This window comes from Staurois parvus, unplaced genomic scaffold (genome assembly GCF_062004578.1).
Source record: "Staurois parvus isolate SC_StPar_1 unplaced genomic scaffold, SC_StPar_1.0 ptg000499l, whole genome shotgun sequence".
Lineage (NCBI taxonomy): Eukaryota > Metazoa > Chordata > Amphibia > Anura > Ranidae > Staurois > Staurois parvus.
In genome coordinates this window covers 4,087,941-4,100,040 of record NW_028318295.1, presented here as the reverse complement: position 1 = coordinate 4,100,040, position 12,100 = coordinate 4,087,941, and the positions used below count along the sequence as shown (strand labels likewise).

Genomic DNA, 12,100 nt, shown 5'->3' with positions numbered 1-12,100 from the left:
AGCATCTGGGCCGTTTAGAATTCCATAAAAATTTATTTAGAATTTTTTGCATTACGGAGAAAAAGGAGGAGGGTATAGGTACAGGTAATGTACGGAAGATATATAATATCTTCGGCAATATACACATTTTAATAGTAGCTACTCTACCTAGCATTGATAATGTGGTTGTACGCAAGCTCCTAAGTTCTTGTGGTATGATATCTATTAGGGGTTTAAAGTTTTCTGCATAGAGTTGATTGGTTGTGGAGGTAAGTTTAATCCCCAAGTATGGGATACTGTGTTTTTCCCATTTAAAGGGGAATTGTTTTTCAAGGAGAGCTTGGGTCGGTGGAGGAGTATGAAGATTTAAAATTGAAGATTTGGTTTCATTTAATTTGTAATAAGATACATCTGCATAGTTTTGTATGTGTGAGCGTATTGAGGTGAGAGATATGCAGGGGTTCGTGATCATTAGAATAATGTCGTCCGCAAAAAGGCGGATTTTGTGTTCTTGCTGAAAAAATTTAATCCCTGAAAAATTGGGATCATTTCTAAAGTTGGATGCCAGTGGTTCGATAAGTAGGGCGAAAATTATGGGGGAGAGGGGACAGCCTTGTCTAGTACCATTAGATATTTGAAATGGTTGTGAAAGCGTACCATTAGTGAGGACTCTGGCTGAAGGTTTGGAGTAGAGGGATAAAATCGCTGATAGCATCCAATCTGTAATTCCTAGTTTTTGAAGAGTAAGTGTCATAAAACGCCAGTGAATGCGGTCGAACGCTTTTTCTGCGTCGAGTGATAGGAGAATTGAAGGTTGTTTGTTTGATTAAAGAAGGTGTAATAGTGATATAAGTCGACGAGTTGCATCAGGGGCCTGTCTACCTGGTACAAATCCCACCTGATCAGCTTTGATTAGCGTCGGAAGGTACGGGAGGAGTCGTTGAGCTATTATCTTGGCATATATTTTCAGATCCGTATTAAGTAGTGAAATTTGTCTATAGTTTTGGACTAATTGGGGGTTTTTTCCCGGTTTCGGGATAGTAGAAATTATTGACTGTAGCATGTCAGAAGGAAATTCTCCTTTAGAAGCAACGTGGTTATAGAGGTTAGATAGGTGTGGCTTGGGATTAGTCGCAAACTTTTTATAAAATTCATTGGTAAAGCCGTCGTTTCCCGGAGATTTGTTCATGGGAAGTTTATTTATGATTTTCTCGATCTCTGCAGGTGAAATCGGCACAGAGAGGGAGGCTAATTGAGTAGGTGTAAGATGGGGAAGTTCGGTTTGGCTTAGGAAATTCTCAATCGACAGGTTTGTTGGTTGAGTTGTGTCAGGGTCATCTTTTATGTTATATAACGATTGATAGTAACACGCAAACGCATCAGCTATGTCTTGTGGATTAGATAGAGGGATACTGGAAATAGGATGTTGAATCGTGGCTATTTTGTTTTTAATTTGTTTCTGTTTAATGGTTTTGGCAAGAAAAGAGTTAGTTCTATTACCAAGCGCATAGTATTGGGATTTTGTTCTTTGGAGGTTCGCATCATAAACGTGTAAAAGGGCAGTTTGTCCCTATCTTGGTTTAAAGCCGCGGTTATGGTGGCGTTTGGATTCTGTTTATTAATCTCCTCGTTTCTACGTATAGAAGCAAGGAGTAGGTCTATTTGCTGAGATCGTTGTTTTTTAACGCGAGAAGTCAATTGGATGAGGATACCTCTCATATAAGCCTTATATGTTAGCCAAAGTGTGGTAATAGAAATTTCTGGGGTAATGTTGGTTTCAAAAAATAAGTCATGTGCATCTAATATGAATTTCTGGTTTTCTGGTGTATTCAAAATTGCAGAGTTGAGTCTCCAAATAGGCGGAATCGCCGACCGAGGGGCAAGTCAGGTTTATCAGGTAGGAATAGGAATTACTGTATCAAGAAGGAGTGGTAGGAGCCCATAGAAAAGAAAGGTCGGCCCTGGGTTTGAGCCCCCAAACAGATTTGCCAAGTTAAGTGAAGATGTGGGGGTTGGAAGCTCAGGGGTGGCAGCCCTTGATATCACTGCTATCCCTAACAGCTGGGAGGGCAGACCATCTGGGCGGGGTGGTGAGGGTAGTGCAGGAAGGCCTGGACGGTTGGTGATAATAGAGGATTCTATAATCAGATGGACTGATACAGTAGAATAATTTGTCACCAGGATCACCTCAACCGAATAATTTGCTGTCTCCTTGGTGTCAAGGTTCGGCTATGTGTTGGACTGGGTTGATAAATTACTGGAAGGGGCTGGGCATGACCCAGCTGTCTTGGTCCATGTTGGAACCAATGACAGAATACATAGAAGATGAAGGCTGCTTAAGAATCAATTTAAAGAAATAGGCTGCAAGTTGAAGGGAAGGACCTGCAAGGTGATATTCTCTGAAATATTACCTGTGCCATGTGCAACTCAGGAAAGACAGGGGGAGATTAGAGAAATCAATGCATGGCTAAAGACCTGGTGTAAGAGGGAAGGATTTGGGTTTCTAGAGCACTGGGCTGATGTTTCATTGGGGTGAAACCTATATGCTAGAGATGGTTTGCACCTAAATGAAGGGGGTCTGCTGTGCTAGAGGAGAGGTTTATGGGATGGCTGGAGGAGTATTTAAAGTAGGATCGAGGAGGGAGGGAGCATTCAATTATAATGAGGTAGACAGATCAAATAGGGGTCAATCCTTATTGGTGGGTGGAATGGGAAAGACGGGGGAGGGCTATGGCAGGTGATAAGAAGGTACCCATCACCAATACCAGACAAATAGGTGAGTTGGAAGCTTTGGTGCATAAAGAGAACTATGATTTAATTGGTATTGCTGAATCTTGGATTCATTCTTCACATGACTGGGCCATTAATATTCCTGGCTATGTTCTCCTTTGGAGAGACAGGGTAAAAAGGAAAGGTGGTGGTGTCTGTTTCTATTTGAGAAGTGATCTCAGAGCGAGTGTGAAAGAGGACCCAGTTGATGGGAGTGTGATGAGGTTAAAGCATTATGGGTGGAACTACACACGGGAGCACGCACTACAAAGGTAATCATTGCAGTTTGTTATATGCCACACAGTGTTAAGAGGGCTGCAAGAGCTGGGACAGTGATAATAATGGGGTATTTTAACTTCCCAGGAATTGAATGGAGTAATGGCACTGCAGGAACAGTTAAAGGGCACAAATTTATAAACCTAATACAGGACAATTTTATGGTGGAGTTCATAGAGGCCCCAACTAGGAATGATGCTCTGCTGGACCAGATAATCTCAAACCATGTAGAGCTTATTATAAGGTCCATATAAAAGAACATCTGGGTAGCAGTGACTGTAACATGATTTCATTCATTCATTTGTTTTTATCTGTAAACAACAAGCACATAAGGGAAAAATAAAAATGCTCAACTTTAAGAGATCTGATTTCCCAAAGAGAGCTGCTCAAATCTATGTGGCTTATGGCCAAAGTTAAAAAATCTATAAATAACAAGAAAAGAGCTTTTATTACATATAAAAATGAAGGAATGCTATTATTGTTTAAACATTACAAAGAGTGTAACAGAATATGTAAAAAGGAAATAAAGGCCGCAAAAATTGAAAACGAAACAGATTGCAAAAGGCAGACAAACCCCCCAAAATTCTTCAAATATATTAATAGTAAAAAGGTCAGGTCTGAGAATGTAGGCCCTTTACAAAATAATCTAGAGTGGGTGATTGGGGACAAAGAGAAGGCAAATTTATTAAATACCTTCTTCAGCTCTGTGTATACAAAGGAGCATGGGGGAGCTCTTGTTCATAATGGGCATGATACTGACACAGCCCCAGATGATCCACATTGGCTCACAACTGATATGATCAAGAAATTTTTAGCCATAATAAAGGTGAATAAAGCACCTAGACTGGATGGCATACACTCACGGGTCCTTAAAGAATTGACCTCTGTCATTTCAAAGCCATTGTTTCTCATTTTTAAGGACTCTTTAATGACTGGCATAGTACCACTGGATTGGTGTAAGGCCAATGTGGTGCTTAGATTTAAAAATGGATCAAAATCCTTACCAAGTAATTAGAGACCAGTTAGTTTAGTTGAGAAGATACTAGAGAGTTTAATAAAAGACCACATACATGAGTTCTTGCTGTGAAAAAAAATATTTTAAGCAACAGACATGGATTCATGAAAGACAGAAGTTGTCACACAAATCTAATTTCTTTTTATGAGGAGGTGAGCAAAACCTTGGACAGAGGGATGGCTGTGGACGTGGTATACTTGGACTTTGCAAAAGGGTTTGACACACATGGCTGTAAGGTAAAGTCTACAGGCTTGGAAAAATCGGTATGTAAATGGATAGAAAACAGGCTAAAAGATTGTATTCAGAGAGTAGTGGTTAATGATTCATACTCTGAATGGTCTAGGGTTGTTAGTGGTGTACCCCAAGGTACAGTGATGTTGTAAATATACTTTTTCACATATTTGTAAACAATATATGGTCTGGGATTAAAAATACAGTTTCAGTCTTTGCAGATGACACCAAGCTTTGCAGTGGAATAACGCCCTTACAGGATGTCTCCAACTTACAAGCCAACCTCAACGCACTGTTTAATTGGGCAACTATGTGGCAAATGAGGTTTAATGTGGATAAATGGAAGGGTATGCACTTGGGGGCTAAGAATATCCATGCATCCTACATACTAGGGGGAGTACTACTGGGGAAATCAATGGTGGAGAAGGATCTGGGGGTTCTGGTAGATCACAAGCTTAATAATGGCATGCAATGCCAAGCTGCGGTTTCTAAAGCAAGCAAAATCCTCTCTTGTATTAAAAGAGATATAGACTCCAGAGAGAGAGATATCATTTTACCCCCGTACAGATCATTAGTAATACCTCATCTGGAATATGCAGTTCCATTTTTTTGTACCAATTCACAAAAAGAACATTGGGGAACTGAAGAAAGTGCAGAAAAGGGCAACCAAACTGATAAGAGGCATAGATGAACTCAGGATGAGGAAAGATTAGAGGAACTGATTCTCTCTTGAGAAGAGAAGATTAAGGGGGGATATGATCATGACATGTATAAATACATGAGTGGTTCATATAGTGAACTCGGTGTAGAGTTATTCACCCTTAGGTCAACACAAAGGACAAGGGGACACTAGTTACGTCTGGAGGAAAAGAGATTTAATCTCCAAATACAGAAAGGTTTCTTCACAGTAAGAGCTGTGAAAATGTGGAATAGACTCCCTCAAGAGTTGGTTCTGGCCAGCTCAGTGGATTGCTTTAAAAAAAAAAGGCCTGGAATCTTTCCTAGATAAACAATAAAACTGAATACGAACATTTATAGGTAAAGTTGATCCAGGGAATATCCCATTGCCTCTCGGGGGATCAGGAAGGAATTTCTTACCCTGCAGGAGCAAATTGAAACATGCTTTGCTGGGTTTTTTTTTTTGCCTTTCTCTTGATCAACTGTGGATATAGGATTAAGGTTTAATGTTCAATAATATCCTAAATTAACATCTATAAAAAATACTATATACATATGGCTTTATACGCATGATTTTGCTAGCTATGCTAAAAATATTGTCCTGAGTTTAAGAGAAATTCAAAGAAACAGCATTCTAATGTACAGTATTGTAAGTTCAAGGGTGTAAATATACCATGTAGTTTTCTGACAATCAATAAAAAAAGAAAGGCCATGATGGGCATAGTCTAGTTGAACGAGGGGCATATAGGTTCCCTTTGAAGTTTCAAGATTTAACCTTTTTTTTTTACCAATTATAAAACAATCGTATTGAGGGCATCGTAAACAATGAGGGCATTCATTCAGTATGAATTTAAATAAATAGAAAATGTAATTCTTAAAATGATTTAAAGCGCCAGAAAATATTGATTTAATACAATTTGCTATTCTTAATGGCTAAATGGTTAGGAGTTAATAAATTAGAATTGACCAATTCTTTAAATATTTGGCGACCAGAGGTTTCAGGAAAAAAGCACTGATTGTGATTAAGTATACAGTGGACAGCCAGTTACTGTCTACCAAGCACATGCTGAGATAAAATAACATCCCAGAAATTGCTGTCTTTGCTCAGGACTATATATAGCCACACTGGGTATAGTAAATATTATCTGTTCACATAAATGAACATTCATACCTGCTGTACAATTTGTCAGAATTTTCCTTCAACAGATCACGCTCTTTTTCCAAATCACTGATACGACCCTGTAACTAAAAGGGGTAAAACACACATTAGAAGGACCAAAGAACTAAGCAGAATACAGTTCATTCTGGAGAAACACTAACCATATGTTGACATTAATTTGATGATAAATAATAATAATATTAAAAGAATAATATGTTTTTAAGTCTCTCAAGAAGAATCAATCAACACATTTGGCATGTTAAATATACTGAAAGGGACCCTAAGTCGGCCGGGCTGCCAGTAAAGTTCTTCAAAACCTATGTTGAGGCACATGCACCCTATTTTCTAAAACCTATTACCACTACCGTAAAGGGATAGGCAAAAAAAAAAAAATCACCCATTAGCACACCCCCCTACACAAAACACTAAATAGTTAATGTGACGAACCGTCCCTTTGTGATAACATTTTGCCCTTTCTGTTCCAGTTTTCTCTCCTTTGTAAAGCTGTATATGTTTCACAGACATTCTACACTGTTTGTTTTGGGAAATGTGACCTTGTAGTCTTTCACTTCTAATACAGTTCATACTGTATTGTTGGTTGTAGGGTTTTGTTGTGGGTGGGGTGCCAGGCTGTCTGGTGGGGGTGGGGTGAAGCTGTATATACTGAGCTGTGTTTAATAGAGAGTCATTCATTTTTCACCCTACACGAAGTTCCGACTCGTGGTTTGGGAGAGCAGGGAAGGGAGTGTTTTGAGCTCTAATACCTGCCTTGGCAGAGCGCTGGAAGCCTTGCTGGAAAAGGGGACCATTGGCTGAGGCGCATCGCTCCGCACGAGGAAGCCCAGGCGGAACGGTTCCGCCACAATTGGTTAGCAGTGGTGGGATCTTTCCTCATTGCGGAGAAAGTCCAAACCACAAACCGGGAACCCATCTTTTTTACGGAGACGTCCCTGCTCAGCCAGATGGATATACGGGACCTGCGGAAGCCAGCCCTCCAAAGCCTGCTTGTCGCTCGGGGAGGTATCGCTGGCTCCAAGACCAGAGAGGAACTGTTGGACGAGATTATGGCCATGGACCAAGCGGATGCGCACCCCACTTCATCTGATGCACACTGCGCTACGCTTAAAGCGAACACTGCTCCGCCAGAAGTGAACTCTGCTTCACAGGAGGAGTTGGAGGAACAGAGCAGCTCATCGGCCCCTGAAACACCAGGCCCACTTAGCACTGTACAGAGACCCCTATACCATTCGGATTTACGACAAGAGGTGGAGTGGCATTTGGCTCTGTTCAGCAGTGCTCCCGCCTCCAAACAGATTTCCAAGGCCCTGGACGATGCCACCCAACTGTGGCTTAGTCACTCCCGGTCATCAACCGAGGGCTCGGTCAGGGAGAGGATTACCTCACGCCTTTTCCAGACTGCAACCAGACCAAAAACAATTCCCTACGCTGCTTTTAAAACTTTCTCGGAGGCGGATGGGGACATTGACAGCTTTCTTCAGGACTTTGAACGGTTGTGCACCATCCATGGTGTGGCAGCCCAAGACCGGGTCCCAATTTTGAGCAGCAAGCTAACCGGTCGGGCTGCAGACGCATTCAGGACTGTACCCGACAGCTACTGCTTGGAATATGATTATGTTAAGGAACAATTGCTGGCCCACTACACTCTCACCCCAGAGGCGTACCGCTAAAAGTTCTGGACACTCAAGAAGAAGCCCCAGGACACCTTCACTGAATGGGGACATCAGTTACAACACGCTGCCTGCAGCTGGGTCCGAGGGTGTCAGATCACCAAGCTAGAGGAAATGTTACAACTGCTGTTACTGGAGCAGTTTTACAATGGACTTCCAGGGGATGTTAGACATTGGGTCCGGGACAAACACCCCCTAACTTTAGCTGACGCTAGTTGCTGGGCAGATGAGTATCTGGACAACAGGAGGCTAACCGAGCCCCCTGCACCTCGTCCACAACCAGTGGTGCCCACTTCGGTCACTCGAGAATGCCTCATACCACCCACACCTTCTGACCCAAAGCGGTCTGGCCCACGCTGTTATGGCTGCCACCAAACAGGACACATCCGCATTCATTGCCCCTGGAATCCACCAAGGCCCCAGACCAGCCAACCCCCTCAGGGCACTTCCAACCGACCCACCACTCCCTATGGCCGAGCCTCTGCCTATTCCATACAGGACCACCCGAGTGACACCGCCTCTTCATGGAGGAATTTTACCACCAAGGATAAGGACATCGGGGTCTTTCATGAGGCTAACCCTCTCCAGGCTGCCACCCCGGACAATCGCCAACATCACCAACAGGTTGTCCATGTTAACGGCCATCGGGCCCAAGGATTACGGGACACTGGGGCCACACTCACCCTAGTCCAACCCCAACTGGTACCAGACTGGGCCAAGACTGGGCAGTCTGTGGCCGTACAGGTAGTGGGAGGCAATGTCTACCGGATTCCTACCGCAAGGTTTCATCTGGATTGGGGGGCCGGGGTCAGGGACGTTGAAATTGGAGTAATGCAGAACTTGTCGGCTGAGGTTCTCCTTGGAAATGATCTGGGAGTCCTGGTCTCCACTTTTGGCACCGAGACCCCTGCTGAAGCTCATCCAGTCACCACTCGCCACCAAGCTAGAGAGCATGCTGGCACTCCACCTGCAGAGGTTCCGGTAAGAGAGGAGGACCCACCCCCTGCTGAGCTTGTCCCTGCCCTGATCTGGGATTCCCCCTCTGATTTCACTAAAGAAACAGCCAGTGACCGAACCTTAGACCCCTATAGACGGAGGGCTGGGAGTGATCCTGAGGGATTGGGAGATGTGAGGTATGAGTGGGACCAGGGCAAGTTGTACAGGGTCCACAGGGGAGCAGGGTTGGACGCTGCCCAAATACTTCACCAGCAGATGGTAGTACCGAGGAAGTATCGGCGTGACCTCCTCCAGATTGCACATTGTATTCCCCGTTCTGGGCATTTGGGCAAGCGACGGACCCTGCATCGCTTAACCCAGTGTTTCTTCGGGCCAGGAGTATCGGGGGACGTTCGGGACTACTGTAGGTCTTGTGAGGTCTGCCAGAAGGTAGGGAAGCAGGGAGACAGGCCCAGGGCCACTCTGAGGCCCCTACCCATAGTCAGGGAACCTTTCAGTCATATCGCCATGGACCTAGTGGGGCTCCTGAAATGGCCTAGTCCCACAGGCAAGAAGTATATCTTGACCATTGTCGACTACGCCACCCGGTACCGATGAGAGATGTGCAGGCAGAAACAGTTGCGGCATAAATGTCATTAACGCTAAGCCCAGTGGGATGTGTCAATCTTAAAAATATTACTTTTTTGCCTCAATCTCCTTATTTTTTCCAACAAACCCCTGTCCCTATACCTAAAACATTTTTTGATACAATTGATTAAGCTATCTCCTCCCTTCTGTGGGTTGGAGAGGTTCCTAGACTCACAATGGCTACCTTGCAGCAACCTCTTAATAACAGGGTACTTCCTAGCTTCTAAATGTATTACTGGGTAGCCATTTTGGTTACTTTAAATTGGTGGTATGCTCAACCATCTGATCACCCAGCGGCAACTCTCTAAGCTGCAGTTTTGGGATCCTGTTCGGAGCTCTGCAACTCCAATCCCTATTTTACTACTCCAGTGAAACCACACTTGTGGTCTGTAAAAATGTTACAAATCCGTATCCGTAATATACCACAACTCCACAGATCCACAGCTGTGAGCCACATTTGACATCAAGACAGTGAAACATGTATTGCCGGGGAGCACTCTCCTGGACTTCAATTTACTTAAAGTAGAAATATAGTCAAAACTTTTTTATTATTTTGGACAAAGTAAGGGAGGGTTATAACCCCTGTCAGTTTATTTTTTGTCATTTGTGTCCCATTGGGAAGATTTACCTTCACTTCCTGTCCCATAGCCAAAATAAGAAGTGAGGGAAAATCCCTGCAAATTAAAGGAATTCATTGGGGACCCCCAAATAACCAGAACTAGGGTCATCATTGGAAAATTTCCACTCTGTTACTTTTCTGGGTTTTAGGGTTTTCTTTTAAGTTCACTTTCAATGATAATGGTAAACAGGACAAATACAGAGGGCAAATCAGACGGCAATAAAAACCTAATAGGTGTTCTAATCCTTCTCCACTTTCTCCAAAACTAAAAAAAAGTTTTGCCTTTAGCTTTACTTTAAGGACTCCTTCCAGCTAATTAGTGATAGGCTAGAAAAATGTACTCATTGTAATGTAGACTTATTATTGCTGATACGCCTAGGTCAGTTTTCCATTTGCAGAAATATGAGACTGACTTTACAGCCCTGACTAAAAAAAGACTGGGATGGATGTTTGCAACAATATATTTCATGTATGATCTCAGCCAGGGACAGATTCATATAGCTTAAGTTTCTTTCCCATGACTACTACACCCCCCCTAAAATTCTCCACCATCTACCCAATGACTGCAGCAACATGTCAAAGGTAGCATGTACCATGTTAGCTTAACCCGTACTAATCCAGCACATTTTTCAAAGTAGCACAAAGTTCAGCTTTAAATCCTAGCATGCAAACCTACTTCAATGTAATCATTTTTTGATTATATAAAAATATGCCCTTTAGTTTCTCTTCAGAATTAATATTTCATATTAACCAATTCAATACCGGGCAATTTTACACCTTCCTGCCCAAACCATTTTTCACGTTTCAGCGCTCTCCCACTTTGAATGACAATTGCGCGGTCATACAACATTGTACCCAAACTAAAATTTTATAATTTTCTTCACCCAACTAGAGCTTTCTTTTGGTGGTATTTAATCACCACTGGGGTTTTTATTTTTTGCTAAATTAACAAAAAAAGACCAAAAATTTTGAAAAAAAACCCACGTTTTTCTTTGTTTCTGTTAAAAAAGTTTACAAATAAATAATTGGTCTTCATAAATTTAGGCCGAGATGTATTCTGCTACATGTCTTTGGTGAAAATAACCCAAATTAGGATGTATTATTTAGTTTGTAGGAAAGTTATAGAGTTCAAAAACTATGGTATAGATCTGAAAATTGATCAATCCTGAAGTACTGACAGCCAATCTAATTTCTTGAGGTCCAAGAATGTCAGAACAGTACAGATATCCCCCAAATGACCCCTTTTTGTAAAGCAGACAGTCCAACGTACTTCATAAGAGGAATGGCGAGTTTTTTGAAGTTGTATTTTTTTGTCATAATTTTTCGGAAAATGAAAAAAATTATTTTCACTATTTTTTTTTTTACATACTGTCACCAGTGCAGTACAGCATTATCATATAACTGGCATGGTGGTGAACAGGGACACTGATGACAGTATGAAAAAAAATAAAAATATATATATTTTTAATTATTTTTATTTTTTATTACATTTTTTTAAATTTTTTTTTAAGATTTTTTCATATTTTACTTTGACCAAAGTAGTACAATGTTACCACAGTAACATTGTACTACTTTGGGGAAGTGATCAGTATTTCTTTTTTTTTTTTACACAATATGCTTATAGCAAAGAATTACTTTGCTATAAGCAAGTATTTACCTGAATAACATCGATTCATTCAGGTTTTTTTTTTTTTGTGCTTAGCTGTGATTTGGCCACAGCTAATCACATGACATGTGCATGTGACCATTCACAGCTAGACACTAGTATACAATAGATGGCATGAATGAAGCCATCCATTGTATACAACTGTCATGTGACCTGCTGTGATTGGTCACATGGTACCGGCAACAGGGGCTGGTACTCAGATCTGCCGCTGCGCGACTCTGCAACCGCGCGAACTGCGCATGTGCGGGAGGACACCAAATGGCGTTCCCCCCCGGAAAGCTAATGCATTTTTGCGGCCGCCAAACGGCTATAGGCCGGGTGGCAAATGGTTAATTAAGCTGTTGATGGAGGGGTGCTGATAATATAAATTGTGTCTGGAAGTACTTGCTGGCATAAATGTACATGCTTTGAGGCTGGGGTGGGGGGGGAAAGAGAT

General features: G+C 42.1%; 1 protein-coding gene across 3 annotated transcripts in view; it reads right to left on the bottom strand.

Annotated features, from left to right (window-relative positions):
* Positions 1-12,100, bottom strand: part of RPGRIP1L (RPGRIP1 like) — a 433,499-nt gene that overhangs the window by 257,985 nt on the left and 163,414 nt on the right. For all 3 annotated transcript variants that reach the window (XM_089689846.1, XM_089689845.1, XM_089689847.1), the window contains exon 9: positions 6,120-6,193. In XM_089689846.1, coding sequence (XP_089545972.1) covers positions 6,120-6,193 — 74 coding nt within the window. The remainder of the gene's footprint in view (positions 1-6,119; positions 6,194-12,100) is intronic.